At 38.4% G+C, this 19,767-nt stretch overlaps 1 protein-coding gene across 5 annotated transcripts in view; it reads right to left on the reverse strand.

The window, feature by feature from the left end:
- PRELID3A (PRELI domain containing 3A) overlaps positions 1-19,767 on the reverse strand; it is a 33,535-nt gene that overhangs the window by 3,193 nt on the left and 10,575 nt on the right. For 2 of the 5 annotated variants that reach the window (XR_004255804.1, XR_004255803.1), the window contains exons 2-6: positions 19,274-19,442; positions 18,889-18,978; positions 8,008-8,078; positions 7,821-7,923; positions 4,200-4,363 (exon numbers count right to left, since the gene is read on the reverse strand). Coding sequence is in view for 3 of the 5 variants with exons in the window: in XM_032222258.1 (XP_032078149.1) it covers positions 5,140-5,193; positions 7,821-7,923; positions 8,008-8,078; positions 18,889-18,978; positions 19,274-19,442 (487 nt within the window). In the remaining 2 variants the exon portion in view is untranslated. Of the gene's footprint in view, positions 1-4,199; positions 4,364-4,537; positions 5,194-7,820; positions 7,924-8,007; positions 8,079-18,888; positions 18,979-19,273; positions 19,443-19,767 lie in introns of those variants that run through there. The other 3 variants (XM_032222257.1, XM_032222256.1, XM_032222258.1) reach the window with 2 other exon arrangements.

Consider the following 19,767-nt stretch of genomic DNA (forward strand, 5'->3'; position numbering starts at 1 on the left):
TCTTTTTGCTTTTTCTAAATGAGAAAATTCCTTGCTTTGATTTCTTTTTCTCCCTTCCGGAATTGAAATAATAGTTCAAGGCTAGTCCTAGAAAATAATGCTATGTAAGAATTCTATAGTCCTTGAGGTTATCTCAAAAGCCAGTTTGCCACTCCTCAGACTTCAGGAAAAATTTCTAGCTGTTTCCAACTTTGAGAAATTCCCTAACACCAAAGATTAAAAGAAGACATTACAAATCATGGTGAGGAACACAATGGGCTATGAATCCCAAACTTTTCAACATGTTCACAGTCCTGGAGTTGCTGAAATAAATTTCGTCTAAAATCTTTAATTGAAGAAATGGTTTTAAAACTAATACAAAAATCCTAATTTAGGACTATTAAATATTCACATATAGCTAGTGCTGTTTTACTAATATTTTGATCCTTGAAGTTAATACAAAAACTTGTACATCAACCTGTTTTAAGGGCACAGTTGGATTATAAATAGCTCAACTAAAGTGCCACTTATAGAAAGTGAGTAACTGCCAATTATGTTCAATAAAATTTCAGACTTTTTAAAGTATCATAAGTACTTAGAATCAAATCACCTTAGAGAACTAAACCTACACCTAAAATCTCATCAACATGAAGTAACAGCATGTCACAAGTACACACAATGAATTAGTTGGCAATAATTTCCTGGCAACAATTTGTCATCAAGCACTAACCATATCCAAGCCTACCTACTCCTTTTTGGAATGTAATCAGGATCAATTACATTCTACCTGTACATATTCAAGCTACCAAGTTTATGATAGTTCTGTAAAAATATGTGAGGTAGGAATAGAAAACTTGATTAGAACTGCTTACCTATATCCCAATTACTATGATGATGGCAAAACCTACCATTCAAATCAGGAATTTTGCTTTTATTAAAAAAAATAATCAGCTGGTGCTTGCTACTCTGTCTTCATCTGCTAGATTATTGTATTATTTGCATGTATTGTCCCTAAATTACAAAAATGTGAATTCTTAATAGAAGTTAATTATGATGTCAATTGGCAATTTGGCAATTTAATAAATTTATATGCCACCTAATCCTGTAGGACTCTGGGCGCCTTACAGAAACAAAAATAAAAGTTAAAGTTAAAATAAAGAAGAGATACAATTAAAAAAAAACCACACCAAACATTCCATTTAAGTGGGGCTGGACCTTGATCAACAGCCCCAGGCCTGCCGGAACAGCCAGGTTTTCGTGGCTTTTCGGAAGGCCGAGAGAGTGGGAAGGGTCCGGATCTCTACAGGTAGATCGTTCCACAGGGCCGGAGCAGCTACAGAGAAGGCTCTCCCCTGAGGGGCCGCCAGCCGGCATTGTCCGGTCGACAGCACCCAGAGAAGGCCCAACCTGTGAGATCTTATTGGTCTTTGGGAGGTATGTGGCAGGAGGCGGTCTCTCAGATATTCAGGTCCTAAGCCATGTAGGGCTTTAAAAGTAATGATTAGCACCTTGAAGCGCGTTCGGAGACCAATAGGAAGCCAGTGCAGCTCGCGGAGGATGGGTGTAACATGGGTGTATCTAGGTACACCCTATATCGCTCGCGCGGCTGCATTCTGGACCAACTGTAGTCTCCAAACACTTTTCAGGGGCAGCCCCATGTAGAGCGCGATGTGAGGAAAAATGTACCAAGTAAATATAGGAGATACAAGGCTGAGCTTTAAGAACTATCCATACTCCAAGTTTAGGCCTGCAACAAATATAACTGGTCCTGAATTTATGATTAACCCTAGCTGCCATGACTTTTCCCGAAAGAATCTAGAATGAGGCCATTATCTAAATTCAGTACTACAATATCTCTTAATAAAAGGCTTTATGGTAGAGATATGACACAAATTGCATAATTATTAAAGAGCATCCAGATCAATTATATATTTTTTCAGGTAGTTTCACATTTTTGCAAAGTATATTCATTGTTAATATTTCCGTATTTTTTGAAGCCAGCAAACATTTTAACAGTTCTAAATCAAACATCTTTAAACTACTATCTATCTGAACATGCTTCAGTCTTCAGTATTGCAGATTGCACAGTTCAGATCTACTTTTAAATTTTCTAGATAAAAATATTTTAAAAAATGATGAAAATTAATCATCAACATAGAAAAATAACATGCTGAAAGAAGACATTCACTGATTGATTGCAAAACACAGCGTAAACCGTTGCATTCTTACAGTGCAAGACACTTGCAATATATCAACTTTCAGAAATTTTAATTTTAAACATTACTTCAAATCTCTCAGGTATGTCAACAAAATTCCAGTTTAAATAAAATTTGGGGGTGCATATTTAAATACATTCTAGGAAGCGAAATAATTTGATTTCAACAACTTCCAATTATACTGAGAAATAAACAAATGTCTGAATTCCCAAGTTTATGTTGCAATAAACAGTTATCTTTCATTTATAGCAGTTGAAGGAGACACATAAATTACTTTTAATAAATGTAGTTATGGGCAGAGCAATTCTGACAAAGAATTAGTTGGCAATGTACTTCAAAATAGTGTATTAATATACACTGTAAGCAAGCAGATTTGCCAATAGACATGCACCTTTAACATTTATGCACATGATGGTAGTACAAAATTGACACGTTAATGGTTTTTCATTTAAGGGCAACTAAAAAGATATCATGAGCATGTACCATTTTCATACTATATACACACACTCCAAAATCAGTTTTTAAATAATTACAATGTTGCATCATCTTTGTATAAATTTTAATTACCTATACATTAGGATATTAAGCAAAGAAATTAAACTATTCTATTCCAAGATTGATAGAAAAATGTAAAAAGGGCCCTATCTGAATTTATTTCTATAGATAACTAATAATTTTATCAGATTATGAACCTTTGAAAACAAGTTATTCAATTGGAGAAAAAAAACCCTATATTTTATTATGGAAAATAATACTTTATTAGTATGAATTCAAGTAATATCAGTTAATGAGCTGCAATTCATCACATTCCAATGAATAGCAACTGTTGTTTATTATGCCACTCATTGTATTCAATCTAAATATAAGCATAATTATAACATAACTAGAAACTTCTAATTTCTCTTTATATGCAAAAGAGAAAGCTGTTTTAATTTCAAGAATATGCTAATCGATTTAGCTTGAATTAGATGCAAGTGGAACCAAAAGGTTCTGTATGACTGCTCGCTTAAAAAGCACAAAAGCTATCATGTATCTGTAAACAATGAAGATAACAATATCTACTGCATTTATCCAAAGGAAGAAAATGCTGAATTGAAGACAAGGTTCCCCAAGGCTAACAATTTTCAAAATAAGTAGATAGAAAAATATAATTTTGGACAAAATTTTGTGCCCAGGGTTTACATTTAAACCAGGTTCTCACCAGCTGGAAATTTTCAACATTGCCAATAAATATGAGTGTTTTACGGATGTGACGGACAAAAAAAATAATCACATTCCAGAAATAGACAAAACTGGGACTAGTGAATGAATAACTTTCTAAAATTAATAACTGCAATGCAAATAAATCCATTAATTCATCAGCATATATTAAATATTCTGTCATATAAACCACTCTCCAGATGAAGAATCATATTGGAAGGAAGGAAGGAAGGAAGGAAGGAAGGAAGGAAGGAAGGAAGGAGGCGGAGATGTGGTCAAGGAAGGAAGGAAGGAGACGGAGATGTGATCAAGGAAGGAGGCAGCTATTTGTGAAGGGAAGAAAAGAGAGAAGGACTATTTAGATGTCACAAAAGAGTTAATATTCATCAGACAAGTAGCCGTTTCCAAATAAAGCCCAATCTTCAAAATAATAACTTTAATTCCAACCCCCTAATTATTGGAGGAAGCAATCTTGTATTTCTATGGGGCAAATACTGTACATATAGTTTGACTTAGATATATCATGACATGTATGGAATCTGCTACCTTCCCCACTTCTTCCCCACAGCATTGTCAAGAAAGGCAAGGCATGAGATGTAAATAACCTGAGAATTGGCTGCCCCCTCATGAGGAGGATTTGGGTAGCATCCCTCTATCTCTGTCAAATTCTAGCAGCTGGACTCCATATACTTAATAGCAGTAGCAGTTAGACTTATATACCGCTTCATAGGACTTTCAGCCCTCTCTAAGCAGTTTACAGAGTCAGCATATTGCCCCCACAGTCTGGGTCCTCATTTTACCCACCTTGGAAGGATGGAAGGCTGAGTCAACCTTGAGCCGGTGAGATTTGAACCGCCGAACTGCAGCTAGCAGTCAGCTGAAGTGGTTGCAGTACTAAACTTAATCTGATAATCAGAGTACACTGATTGTATTTGAACAGCTTTTAGCACAAGCTGTATTGCAATGTTCTGTTAAGAGATCAGCATGCAAAAAAAATATATGTGGTTATTAAAGTTGATAATGACTTCTTGGCACATAATCAATCAATTAACTAAATACAGTTGGCATCATATTTCTAAGCAGGGGTGTCAAACTTGTAGCCTGTGGGCCAGATGCGTCACACGCTGGCGACCCCCGCTTTAGCAAAGGGGGAAAAGTCATGAATACATCATGTGATGACAACGTTTGACACCCCTCTTCTACAGAAATACTGCAGTCAACTGAAACCAATTACTTGACATTACATGTCAAGTAATACATGTTAAGCAACCAAGGATTTGAATGTAACTCTTCATTGAATAGTTATTTCACATCTAGTCTTGCAATGCCCAGACCTGAAACGTAATCCATCTGATTTGACAGATACTGCTTAATAGAGCTCTTCAATCAATTCAACATAGAAATGTCCAAAAAGAAATTTTCTCTAGTATTCTAATAATAATATTTTTACACAAAAAGCGACAACAAAGAATGTAAAAATAGCTTTAAATTGATCCCCTTGGATTAAGAATCTTCCTATGACAAAGTATTTAGATACCAAAGGAGCCCTGATTCCATAATTAAGGAATTAGGGGCACTGTTCCTCTATATGCAATGTGTGTATATACATATAAAAGCATGCAACTTTTAAAAGGTACATCACCACAACATGCATGTACTTGCTAGAAGCTGAAATGCTATACCAAGATAACAAATGCTGACATTACCACTAGTTAGTACAAAATGCAGCTGTAGAAAGAGACTGCTAGCTTAGAACATTTTCAGAATGTTGAATTGTCCATTCAAGAGCATCCCACCCCTGGAGCAACACAGAAAAAATGTACAACTTGCAGCAAACAGTTATTCAATCATCAAACCTACAATATAAGAGCCTCTTGCAAAATTAAACATTTTTAATTGCATAGCTATAGAAAACAAGAGTACCCCAAAAAACATTTATATGTATAGCAAAGCGGGATTTTGACAGCATATAAACATGCATCCCATCATACTCATAATGAAGAGTCAACTAAGCCCAAGTGTTGTTCGTTTGTTTTTAACATCTACTTGAGATTATGTGTTATCAATTCTTAAAAAATAACCGCCATCTAGACACTTGGTTACAAAATTAAAGTGACCTCAGCTGAATCAGTGAAAAATAGAAAGGCACATTGACTGTTTAGTGGTCTCAGAATTAGGACAGAAAAGAAGAAACTGCAGAAAAACTGCAGGCAAATGACTAGGTCAAGCAATGCAGTGACAATTTTCTAAACGACAGGTAAATGTAATTGTTTATCACATTTCCCAAAAATCTGTGAACAGCATCTCATCATATGGATCTTTTCCAAAAAACAGACTTTATAGGAGCGAGCTACTTAGTTGACATTTTGCCATTCATTTCTAATTAAATTCTAAAAGACTTAAGAATTACACATCACAGAACCCAAAGTTATATTTCATAGCAAACATTAAGTGCTGTAATTAGGACAAGCCCAAAGTCACAGGGAAAAGAGGGACTTGCAGTTTGTCAGACTTATCAACTTAGGTGAAAATACTACTGACTAATCTCCATATTTATTATTTAAAATTAATTGCACTAGAAATTATTGAAAAAGATGACATGCTTATGATGCTAGCTTTCTCTTACCCACTAACACAGAAGGAGAAACCTTCAAAACCTTCACTTCCAGAAGCTTAAACCATCATGCCCAACAGAGACCAGCAATAGCTGGAGGAGACAAGTTTATCACCAGTGTCTCAAACATATGGACTGTGTGTATTACACCTTATTTTAAAGGCAGCATCAACCATTTAAAGTAAATATTTTGTAAGCTTAAGCTTATTTTTTTTCATGTATCACTAAACAGAGCAGGTATTTGCAATCTGCACTAATCTGTAAAAAGGAGGCAGGCCAATTCTTGACTTCAACTTTCCCTGAAGCAGCAGACTATTCTCAATGGAATGCAGCCATAACAGAAAGGATGCCATGTTTTTCATACTCAACCTAAAAACCAATAGCACTAGCTATTTTGGATACACTTGATGAAAGTTGTCTAATGACAGTTGGAACAGATTCCACATTGTAGTTGCCAGATTATATTTGCAAAGAAACCAGGGGCTGGGAACAAAGAACTATTGGATGGTTCCTACAAGCTTATAAACTTGAGAAAAACAAGCTTTTGCACACTTTTCTCACGTTATATTCCATGACATTTGGGCAATTTTAATTTTAAATAACTTGTAAATAATTCCCCTCTTCCCAGATTTCTCTCAGGAAGGTGCTCACATCACATTGCATCATGCGGTGGTAACTGCTGCCTTAAACAGTTGCTAATGCATAATATAAACCAAAGACATGAATAGATAAACACCTTTCTTTCTCCTCTCCCCTACTTTCCAGGCTACAAATGACAAGCAGGTGACTGGCTTGCTTCCTCTGTAATCTTACGTCCCTTCAGAAACCCACTGGGTAAGATAATTAGTAATAAGAAATACTATTCTTTAATTTATGTTCAGGAGGCCAACTGTCACATTTCCAATTAAAGTTCAAACTGAATATGTGATTTATATCTCAGCCACATACATTCTACTCTTTTAGCTATAAATATCCATTTTAACAAGCATATACACACATAGAAATGTAAGTGAAAAGGAAACCTAGCACATCATCAGTACATATGCAACACCATCTGAATTTTTGAATCTTAAGCTCTAAATAGTAAGAATGTTCTCTACAAGACCACTGGTTTTCCTGTTCTTAATCTTACTTTTAAAAAATTATATTGAATGTTTAATGTAATGTTTCCCTACCATTCAGCAATTTAGTGGTTTTTCAGATGGGTTGGCTTTGAATTCCAATAGGGGGCCTCAGATATTTCTTTGGCCTATCCTCAAGCCTCTTACCTTATCTTAATGTTTAAAAATAAAATTAGAAGGAAGCTACTACATTGCAAAGCAAAAGAGCAGCCTCATATTTTTTATTTCTAAGAATCCCCTGGATTCCATGACTTCCTTTTAAAAATAAAATTGTAGCTGTAGGTCAAAGCTTCTGTGATAAATATGCTCTCTGCAATTTTTAAAAAAGACTGAATATTTTAGGAAGTACAGAGGTTGCCAGAAGCACAAACCATGTGCTACACACATTATGTCTTGACCATGTTTTTAAAATGTTGAATGAGGGACTTTCGTACAATTTAAGTCTTGTCACTCCAAGACAATTTATACATTGGATTATAATCCAAAATGTCTAGATGGCATCATACTGGAAAACTACTAAATAGTGTTGCATTTTGACTACTCTTTTATTTCTGTTTAAAGGGTTTTAATTGAGGGCATCTTGGATTCCATCTATCCCAAAAGCTAATGACGATTGACAATGTGTACTAATTAAGTCTGTAGGCCTCATTGTAGTAACCGTAATACAATAAAAAGTTTTTATATGCCTACCTTTCTAGCATTGGAGGATATTGTATTGGCCATTAAAGTTTCCAGATAACTACTGAGACTAACACCTTTTACTGTAATAATTGCTTCTTGAGTTAGAAGAGTCCTAGGGAAGGAAAAAATTAAAAGATTAGACCACAAAGGATTCTTAATTTTCATGCTTTTGTTTAAGAATAACATCGAAACTTACTTTTCAGGATTTTCAGGATGAGGTGTATAAACTAATCGTTCGTCCACTGATACAAGATTTGTAAGCGTTATCTTAGAAAAATAAAAACATAAATTAGTTCTTTTATCATTTCTTTTTTTAATTATTATTATTTTTTATTATTATTTTCCTTCTACACCTTAAAGTCATTATATCAACATTATTATGTCATCATACCTATACATATAAATAATATTTCGCTTCTATGTTTATAACCCTTTATACTCTCCTCCCTCCCCCCCTCCCTATATATATTCCAAATTTCATAATATTCCTACTCTTCTTTGTCTTTTAATTTTAGTGTTAATTTGTCCATCTGTGCACAATCCAAAAAAGTTTGTATCACTAATTCGTCCGAGGGGATATTATTTTGTTTTCAGCATTGGGCAAATGCTATTGTAGCTGTGGTCAGCACATGTGTTAATATGTACTTAATTTTCTTTGTACCTTTCCCTTTGATTATTCCCAGCAGAAAGAGTTCAGGTTTGTATTTTATTTGTTCTCCTGTAATTTCTTGCACCCATTTCTAAATTTTTGCCCAATATTTTTGAGTTTCCGGGCAGGTCCACCATATGTGATAGAAAGTCCCTTGTATTTTTTTACACTTTCAGCAGGTCGGATTCATGTTTGGGTACATTTTAGCCAATCTTGTTGATGGTAAATGCCAACGATAAAACATTTTATACATATTTTCTTTGAGTGCTACCAATCGTGTTAGTTTATAATTTGTGTTCCAAATTCTTTCCCAATCCACTAGATCTACATTGTGTCCAAAGTTTTTAGCCCACGCTATAATGCAACTTTTAACTTTTTCTTCTTCTAATGTTACTTCTAATAAATATTTGTAAATTTTCGTTATGAATTTATTTTCCGGGCCAAATAAAATTTTATCTATTTGTTGTAATTCTGTGTATATTCCATATTCTTTTACATCTTTTTTGTATCTCGATTGTAGTTGAAAGTATGGCCACCAGTCTATATTTATATTTTGCTCTTTTAATTCCTGATTTGTTTTCAAATTTCCTTGGATGTCTAAAATTTCACTATATCTAACCATTTTCGATAGATCTAGTATATTGAGATGTGTCATGGCTTCCATAGTGGAAAGCCATGTCGGTATTTTCATGTAGTATTTTTCTCTAATTTTATTCCAGACCTGTATCAGTGCATCTCTAACATAGGTTTAGGTTTTAGGTTTTATTGAACACTTATAGGCCGCCCTTTTCCCTGAGGGGACTCAGGGCGGCTTACAATAATGAGGGAGGGGAGTGCAAGACAAGACATAAAAGAAAATGTGAGTAAAAATAATTAACAATAAAAGCACAACATTCACTCGGCATTCGGGCGGGGAGAGAGTAAAGTCCTATCCCCAGGCCTGACGGGATAGCCAGATCTTAAGGGCCGTGCGGAAGGCCTGGACGGTGGTGAGGGTGCGGATCTCCACGGGGAGATTGTTCCATAGCGTCGGAGCTGCAACTGAGAAGGCTCTCCTCCGCGTAGTCGCCAGTCGACACTGACTGGCGGATGGAATTCGGAGGAGGCCTACCCTGTGTGATCTGATGGGACGCAGGGAGGTAATTGGCAGAAGGCGGTCTCTCAAATAGCCAGATCCACTACCATGGAGCGCTTTATGGAAGTAGGACCTTGAAGTGCACCCGGAGATCAACAGGTAGACAGCGCAGCTCACGGAGGATCGGTGTTATGTGGGCGAACCGCGGTGCGCCCACGATCACTCGCGCGGCCGCATTCTGGACTAGCTGAAGTCGCCGGATGCTCTTCAAGGGCAGCCCCATGTAGAGCACATTGCAGTATTCCAGCCTAGAGAGCACAAGGGCTCGAGTGACTGTTGTGAGGGCCTCCCGGTTCAGGTAGGGCCGCAACTGGCGCACCAGGCGAACCTGGGCAAATGCCCCCCTGGTCACAGCTGACAAGTGATGGTCGAAACTCAGCTGTGGGTCCAGGCGGACTCCCAAGTTGCGGACCCTGTCTGAGGGGTATAAATTTTGCCCCCCCAGCCTGATTGATGGAACATTAGCCAAATTGTTGGGAGGAAAACACAACAGCCACTCGGTCTTTTCCGGGTTGAGTACCAGTTTGTTAGCTCTCATCCAGTCTTTAACAGCCTCAAGGCCCCGGTTCATCACGTCCACCACTTCATTGAGTTGGCACGGGGCGGACAGATACAACTGTGTATCGTCCGCGTATTGATGGTATTTTATCCCGTGCCTCCGAATGATCTCGCCCAGCGGTTTCATGTATATGTTGAATAGTAGGGGGGATAAGACCGAGCCCTGCGGCACCCCATAAGTTAGGGGCCTCGGGGACGATCTCTGCCCCCCCACCAACACCGACTGCGACCTGTCCGAGAGGTAGGAGAACCACTGCAAAACAGTGCCGCCCACCCCCACCTCCCGCAGTCGTCGCAGAAGGATACCATGGTCGATGGTATCGAAAGCCGCTGAGAGGTCAAGGAGAACCAGTATGGACGCATGGCCTCCATCTCTGGCTCTCCAGAGATCATCGGTCAATGCGACCAAAGCAGTTTCTGTGCTGTAACCGGGCCTGAAGCCGGACTGGAAGGGGTCAAGATAGTTAGCTTCCTCCAAGGTACGCTGAAGCTGGAAGGCCACCACCTTCTCAACAACCTTCCCCACAAAGGGGAGGTTGGAGACTGGACGGTAGTTATTAAGAACTGCTGGATCCAAAGACGGTTTCTTCAGGAGGGGCCTCACCACCACCGCCTTAAGCGCGGTGGGGAAGTACCCCTCCCGAAGAGAGGCGGTAACAACCGCCTGGATCCAGCCTCGTGTCACCTCACTGCTGTTGGCAACCAGCCAGGAGGGACACGGGTCCAGTATACAGGTGGAGGCGCTCACAGCTCGCATAGCCTTGTCCACATCCCCGGAGGCAACATCCTGAAACTCAACCCAGAGATGGTCTGCCAGATCATTCCCTTGTGTCTCGGCTGGACCTGCAGGAGTGGAGTCCAGGTCCGATCGAAACCGAGCAACTTTGTCCGCCAAGAACTGAACATACTCCTCAGCCTTACCCTGTAGGGGGTTCCCCGTCTCCCTCCTATTTAGGAGGGAGCGGGTTATCCTAAACAGGGCGGCTGGGCAGGACTCGGCGGACGCTACCAAGGAGGCAATGTGTGATCTTTTGGCTGTTCTTAACGCCCGAATGTACTCCTTGGTGCATGCTGTCAACAGTGCTCGGTTCGACTCGGACCTATCGGACCTCCACAGGTGCTCTAGGCGTCTCCTCCGGCGCTTTATCTCGCGGAGCTCCTCGGTGAACCAAGGAGGCCTCCGCAAGCCGCTGACCCGGAGGGGCCGTAGTGGCGCAATCCGGTCCAGAGACCCTGATGCTGCCGAGTGCCAGGCCGCAGCAAGAGTCTCCGCCGAACTGTGGGCGAGAGCATCTGGAATAACCCCAAGCTCCGTCTGGAACCTAACAGGGTCCATAAGTCGCCTGGGGCGGAACCACCTGGTCGGTTCCTCCTCCCTACGGTGGGGGTTTGGCCTCCGGAAGTCTAGCCTCAGTAGGCAGTGGTCTGACCATGACAGGGGAATGGTCTCATTTCCCCTCAGACCAAGATCATAGCTCCACTGCTCCGAGAGGAATATGAGGTCGAGTGTGTGCCCCGCTGAGTGGGTAGGGCTTCGGATTACCTGGGTCAAGCCCATGGCTGTCATGGAAGCCATGAACTCCTGCGCTCCATCAGAGTGTTCACCGAGCGAAGGCAAATTGAAGTCCCCCAGAACCATTAGCCTAGGGAACTCAATTGCTAGCTCGGCTACTGACTCGAGGAGCGAGGGGAGGGCTGCTGCAACGCAGTTGGGAGGCAGGTACGTTAGCAGCAAGCCCACTTGACCCTTGAGGTCCAACTTCACTAGAAGGGACTCACACCCGGCAAGCTCCGGAGCAGGGATCCTACGAGGTGCTAAAGATTCCCGGACTACAATAGCCACACCGCCACCCCTTCCCTGGGCTCTCGGCTGATGAAGCACCTGAAATCCGTCTGGGCACATCTCTACGAGGGGGACTCCTCCCTCCGTGCCCAGCCATGTCTCAGTAATACATGCCAGGTCTGCCCCCTCGTCTAAAATCAAGTCCCGGACGAGGGGAGCCTTGTGAACAACAGACCTGGCATTTAGCGACAGCAGCCTGAGACCAGGGTCCTGATTGCTCGCGCCATCTGACCTTGGAGTGGGACTCATAGGGCCAGAAGGAGGGATCTCTGCGATATAGCGAACCCTCCTTCCCCGGTAATGGCCAGCCCTAAAGTCCCCGCCGTATCTGCCTCTCCCTGTTATGACCGCAATGCTCCGACTCTCTCCCGTGGATGTAATTCCCCCAACCACCCCAATGACCCCCGCATACCCCGCCAGGTCCTCCGAATCAGACATACTCAGACACTCACACAAACAGTCCCCACAATATAGTTAAAAACACAGAAAAAAAATACAGCGATAATAATACTAAAAGTGGGTCTTTCATACTAACGCATTCAATCCCATACACTCAGCATACCCGATTAAAATTGCGCAGACACAGAGTTTAAATTATGAGTTCCGGAAGAGCCAAACTCCCTTCCTCCAAGTTCCAGAAAGATCCAAGGCCAAGGTCCAAGGTCCGTATTGTGTAGGATGATTGTAGATGGAGGGGGGGCAAAGCGTAAGCCCCAGATATTAACAAGCACCAGCTTTGCAATCTCACAAAGGGCCTATGAAAGTATTTTTGTTTCTTTTTACCTTCTTCCCATAGGAAAAAGTGCCATCCCGTTTGCAAATCATGGCCCTCTAATGTTAGTATTCTTTTATTTTTTAAATTTATCCAATCCCTAATCCATGTTAATGCTGCTGTTTTGAAATAAAATCAGGGAGTTCCATACCACCTCTGCTTCTGTCATACTGTAGAGCTTTCAACTTTATCCTGGCTTTCTTCCCTTGCCATATAAATTTTAACATAATCTTGTTCAATTCAATTAAAAAAAAATTCTAATTTTATGGGGATTGTTTGAAATAAGTATAATAGTCTTGGTAATACATTCATTTTTATCGCTGCTATTTTCCCTAATAGTGATAGTTGTAGTTTCTAATTCTAGATCTTTTTTTATTTATTGCACTAATTTTGTATAATTATTTTCTTTTGTAGTTGAGTACTTTGCAGTTAGCCATATTCCAAGATATTTAACTTTCTTTGTCACTTGCAGTCCTATTATTCTTTCTAATTCTTCTCATCTTTTATATTTTATTCAATTTTCAATTTTCACATTCCATTTGCAATCATTTATACACAGGGTATTTACTATAAGAAAAGAAGAAAAAAAAAAAGGAAAAAAGGAATAAAACGAACAGATAAAAAGGAAACACAACTCATCATTCCCAACCCCACCTAACCCTTGCATCCTCCATACACCCCATCTACCCCCTCCAACTTTCCTTTCTCCCTCTAACACTCCCCTCCTACTTCCCTTTCCCCTCAAACCTTCCTTCTCCCCTTACTCCCCAGACACCCTCCTTACATACTCCTTACATTCCCCTTACTCCTTCCTTACTCCTCCCTCTTCCTTCCCTCTACCTCCCTCCTTGGTGTATGCCTTTATTCGAGTGTTGTTTGATCTAATAAATGTAAAATGAACCAAGGAAAAAAAAAAAAAAAAAGATAATAATAATAATAATAAAAAAAAGGAACCACCGTATATAAATACATTCTTGTTCTTATTAAGATTATGTTAACCCCCCCCCCACCCCACCCCCCACAATCCCCATCCCTAATCCTCCCGGCTTCCCAGGGCCCACACCTGGCACTACCTTCTATCTAAAATATCTTGTATACATATGGATTAAAAAATAAAAGTAATATATAAAAAGGAAAAAAAAAGAAACCACTCTTTGTGTTGATCTCAGCCCCCCATCTTTATCTATGCTTAAATAGTATAAATCATTCTATCTATATTTTATTCTCGTCTCTTACTTCTTTGCTATTTACCCCGATCTTCTGTAGACTCTCCCGTTCCCTTCCTAAACCTCATGATCCCTTCCAATAAGATTTAAGCAGCATAGTTCCTGCCATATATTCAAATATAACTTTACAGACAAGTAATCAAACTTTCCCTTCTAGTAAAATTTAAACAACGTGAATGATCTTTCTTTACCCCTTTTTCAAACCGTAATTCAAAATAATCTAACCAGATTTCCCCTTCTTAGTAAAGTTAAGCAACATAGTTCAGATATTACTTTACACAGGAATCAATTTCTATCTTAAGATAATTCCAACCGACTTCCCCTTCTAGTAGAATTTAAATAACTTAGTTCATTCCACATGCATTTTACTCTCATCCCCCACTTGTCTGATATTTACCACTATCAAATTTATGCTAACATTTGTTTAAAATATAACTCAGAGCGATTTGTAGCATGAATCATTCCACATATTCCAGTAATACTTTCAACAAGAGTCAGTTAACCTTCTATTTTAAGGTAGTCGCTTCTAACAAAGTTTAAACAACATAAATCATTCCGCATTCTTTTTACAGTTATCTTAAGATAATCCCAAGCGGCTTCCTGTTCTAATAAGCTTTAAACAACGTAAATTTTGCCCTCTTCCCTTGCTTGTCTGGTATTTACCACAAATAACATAATTCATTCCACATACATTTTACCCTCATCTCTTGCTTGACTAATATTTACCACTATCAAATTTATACTAGCGTTTATTTAAAAAGTAACTATAACAACCAACTTTCCCTTCAAATAAAAGTTAAATAGCATGGATCATTTTCAAATAATACTTTCAGCAAGAGTCAGTTAACCTTCTATTTTAAAATAGTCCCATCTAACAAAGTTTAAACAACATAAATCATTCCGCATTCTTTTAACCACTATCAAATTTGTGCTAACGTTACTTTAGAATCTAGCTCAAAGTAGTTTCATCCAGCTTTCCCTTCTGATAAAAATTAGTCCACTTTTTCTACCGGAGAGAGGTCTCAAACCCTTTCTAATTCTTTATTTTGTTCTTCCTTCAAATCTTTTAGTCTTTTCTCTATTAATCTTTAACCCTGCTACATCTCCATATTTTTCTAATTCTCGCATTAAATTATTTTCTATTTCTAATGGATCTTCTATAATAAATACCAAATCTTCTGCAAAGGCCTGAATTTTATACTCCTCTCTTTTAATTTTAATTCCTCTTATCTCCGAATTTTGTCTAATTCTTATTAGCAGACTTTCAAGCGTCAGGATAAATAGCAGAGGTGATAGTGGGCAACCCTGCCTTACTCCTTTCATTATTTTAAAGGTCTCTGTACTTTCCCTATTTAATAACATATTTGCCCTTTGGGTAGAGTATATTGTTTCTATTAATCTTTCAAATTGGTCCCCTAATTTCATATTCTTAATTTCCAATTTATGAATTCCGAATTTAAATTGTCAAATACCTTCTGTGCATTCAGAAGAAACAAGTGCCACTTGTTTCTCTGGATGCACCTCATAGTACTCTAAGATATTTGCTACTATTCTGGTATTATTCCTAATTTGTCTTGTTGGGAGAAATCCATTTTGATCTGGATGTATATAGTCATTTAATAGTTTTTTCAATCTCTCTGCTATTATTGTTGTGAATATTTTATAGCTGGCATTTAACAATGAGATTGGCCTATAGTTTTGGATCTGTTTTTTATGTGCACCTTATTTAAATATTAATGTAATATGTGTTTCCCTCCATGAATCCCATATTTTTGCTTTCATCAGTGCCTCATTATACATCTCCAACATCAAGGGTTCTATCAATTCATTCAATTCATCTATTATTTTATACCATTCTGCTGGAAATCCATCTGGGCCAGGCGTTTTATTATTTTTCTGTTTTTGGATCGCCTGTTTCAATTCTAGTTTCGTTATTTTTTTTGACATTTCTTTCATGTCTTCTGTTATTGACGGTGTTTCTTCTCCGTTCAGATATTCTTTTTTTTTGGGGGGGGGGGGTATCTGCTTGTTCTCCTTTATACAGATTCTCAAAGTACTTGTATGCAATCTTTTTCTTCCCTTCCATTGTATGTTGTAATTCACCAGTTTCCTCTTGAAATTGATATATTAATCTTTTTTCTCTCTCTTTTCTCAATCTGTATGACAACCACCTCCCCGGTTTATTTGCTTGCTCAAAGAAGTTTTGTTTTGTTAGTTTTAGGCCCTTTACCATTTCTTCCTGGTCTGATATATTTAATTTATGTTTTGCCAACATCCAATCCTTTCTAATTTTGTCATTCTGTGGCTTATTTTGCAATTCTATTTCTAAATTTTTAATTTTCTCCTCTAATATCTTCTGTTGTGCCCATTTCTCTTTGTTTCTTTTTGCTGAATACGCTATAATAATTCTGCAGGAATAGGTTTTCATTGTGTCCCATAGATTTTGTATAGATGTCTGTTCTTTTGTGTTTTCCTTAAGAAATAACTCCAAGTCGTTTCTACATTTTTGAATAAATTCTTTTTCTTTTAATATTTGCAAATTTAACATCCATCCGTTTTTTTTTTCCTTCCCAAATTATTTTAATGGGGTTGTGATCTGCCCACGTATTTGGTAATATTTCAATTGTATGTATTTCTGCCCCAATTTCCCCATTCATCCATGCCATATCATTCTATGACCAGGATTGATGTGGATTCGAGTAAAAGGTAAATTGTTTTTTTTTTCTGGTTCCATTTTTCTCCAAATATCTATTAAATTTAACTCCTCCATCATCTCAAAGCAAGTTGTTGGTAATACTTTTTTTTGTTTTTAGTTTTTTGTCACTTACGTAATCTTTTTTACTGTTCACTATGGCATTATAATCTTCTATTATACAAATATTCCTTAATCCAATTCCTCTAATTTTTTTATGTAGTTTTTTTATAAAAGTCCTTCTGATTTTCGTTTGGGGCATATATTACCTCAGTAGAACTTACTTTTGGTTTATCCCTATCTCTATCATAAATAATCTTCCCTCTGGGTCTGCATAAATTAAATTTGTCTTTATCCTTTTCTATTTCTTCTGCTGATGCTGCATATAATTTTCCTAATTTAGGACATTCCAGGTATTTTATATCTTGTTTTTTAATGTGTGTATCCTGTAAGCATATTATATCTGCCTTTTGTTTTGTTAATTTTGCCCTGATACGCTTTCTTTTTGTTGGCGAATTTAAACTGTTAATATTTACTGACAATAATTGTATTTCTACTTCCATCCTCCTAATTCTCTGCCTGTCTTTATTTTTTATTAACTCTAGTTTCTTTTTCAGCTCCTTGTTTTTGGTCTCACTTCCTCCTCTCTCTGTTGCTCTTTCTCCTCCCTACTAGGTTCTCCTTGTTCTCCTTCCGTTGTTCTCCGTTGTTCTTGAGCCGAGGTGGCACAGTGGTTAAATGCAGCACTGCAGGCTACTTCAGCTGACTGCAGTTCAGCAGTTCGGCTGTTCAAATCTCACCGGCTCAGGGTTGACTCAGCCTTCCATCCTTCCGAGGTGGGTAAAATGAGGACCCGGATTGTTGGTGGCAATATGCTGACTCTGTAAACCGCTTAGATAGGGCTGAAAGCCCTATGAAGCGGTATATAAGTCTAACTGCTATTGCTATTGCTATTCTCTGTTGTTGTTCTTCCTGGCTTCTATATTCCAACTTCTCCTTACTGCTCTGTTCCTCTTCCGGGCCTACTAGTTGCACATATAAATCTTGTGTCTTCTCCAGATTGTCAACTTTAATTGTTTTCTCCTGCCAAGTCTCTCCGTTGTGCCCTCACTCTTCGCGGGATATGTTTCAGGGTTATATCTTTTTCCCTTTGTACACCATCGGCTCATCTCTTGTTATTTTATAAATTATATCTCTCACTTTTTTCCTCGCGAATATAATGTGTACTTCTCTAGGCAATTGGTGTCTTCTGGCATTACCCTGTATATATCGTCCAATTCATTTAGGATCTCATGCTTGTCTCTTTGTAACATCTCTGCTATTAATTCCGACATTATCATTTGTAACAATAATTGTAGCGGGTGGTCACCCTCCGCTCGTTAGTCCTAGAGTTTCTCTACTCCTCCGTGTCTCTCTCCAAGATCAGCATATCCCCGCAGGGGTCCTCCAAATGTGTAGATTGACATAAGAAGTCAGAGCCCTGATTTCTTCCCCACACTCATCCCGACGTCACCACCCGGAAGTTCTTTTATCATTTCTGACTTTCATATTAAATGAAAAAAAACCTTAAAATTAGATTCTGCAACTCCTTAAATAAAAGGGCTATTTTAAAAATGGTGAAATCTTGAACCCATTGTTGGGGGCTATAGCCTGAAGAGTTTCAAGGATCATAGTTTGTATCAATATAAGCAGAATAATTGATTGTGATTCTTTTAGGATGCCCACAGGGATGGACTTCAAAAGTTTTAGCAACGGTGGGCACAAAATTTTGATGGGCACAAAATTTTGAAGAGCCAATAATGTTGGATACATGGGAAAAGATATGGGTAAGAAATGTAAAATTTACACAAGCCCAAAATTTGGGAGGGGTGGGGTGGGAGGAGCCAGCTAGGGGTGGGATTTGGAGGTTTTCTGAACCAGTGATAATGTTAGCTATGGGTTCTCCCGAACCCAGGAGAACCTGAAGCAGCCCACCTCTGGATGCCCACCCTACTCTCAAATCTATAATCCCCAGCATGACTTTCCTAAGGTTTACTTCAGAGATACTCAATATTGTCTAGCGTTCTGTCCTCGTTTACCACTTTGGTTTTTCAACTATATTTTTCAAAGAGTCTTCACACGTTGTATTAAAGACACCCAGAGAAAACATTCAGGAAGCCTCTTGTCTTGCAAGCAAAAAAACCAACAGACTTCATTACTTACATTTGTGGAACTCAATACCATTTTCTTTTCCACTGGATCAACTACTGAATGTTCTTTAATGTATGTAACAGTTCTATTTGTTCCCAAAATCTTGAAGAAAAAAAGAAAAAAAGAATTAATACAAAGTCACACTTAAAGAGCAGAAATTATGCAATAAACATAAACCTTTAAAAGAAGGGTTCTTCACAGACACTGTAATTCTTTCTCCTAACAAAACAATATTAAATCTTTATCATTGGAATAATTTTTTTATTTCCTTTATTTGTATGCCGCCCTTTTCCCTACAAGGTCAAAAGCGATAATTGTATTAAGAAGCCAAGAGGGTAAGTTAATTAGTAAAAACATTATACGTTTTATTTTTGTTTTCACTGGCTTTGTAACTTACAGCTTTAACAATATTTGGTAGACCCCATTCTGTACTAAGTAATCGATGACTATGTAATCTTCCTTGATTATCAAGGCTTCGGTCCAGGACATCAACTCCTACCACTGATGGGTTCATAGGATTGGGGTATTTTCTCATTGCAGCTTTTATTACAGTGTCCCATGAATGCCTGAGAAAAATGAAATAGAACAGAATTAATCAATATACATCTTTAAGAAGGTTCAATGCAAGTAGCAATTATTTTAATTTGTGTTAAAGAATGCCCCCCAAAGGAATCAGCATCTCATTTTTTTTAATTCTTCTCCCAACTTTTTCCATCCATATTATGTTAGTTAGGAGAAAGTAAATGTATGCAATTTTTTTATTGAACAGCCCTCCACACCCGCAATCCAAAGGACATAAGGGTAGCCCAACATACAATTAATGTACAATAAAATGATGTGCTAATGTTATGAAGAATAAAATCATGTGTAATGCACTTTTAATTTGGATTC

This window comes from Thamnophis elegans, chromosome 8, assembly GCF_009769535.1.
Source record: "Thamnophis elegans isolate rThaEle1 chromosome 8, rThaEle1.pri, whole genome shotgun sequence".
NCBI classification, from domain to species: domain Eukaryota; kingdom Metazoa; phylum Chordata; class Lepidosauria; order Squamata; family Colubridae; genus Thamnophis; species Thamnophis elegans.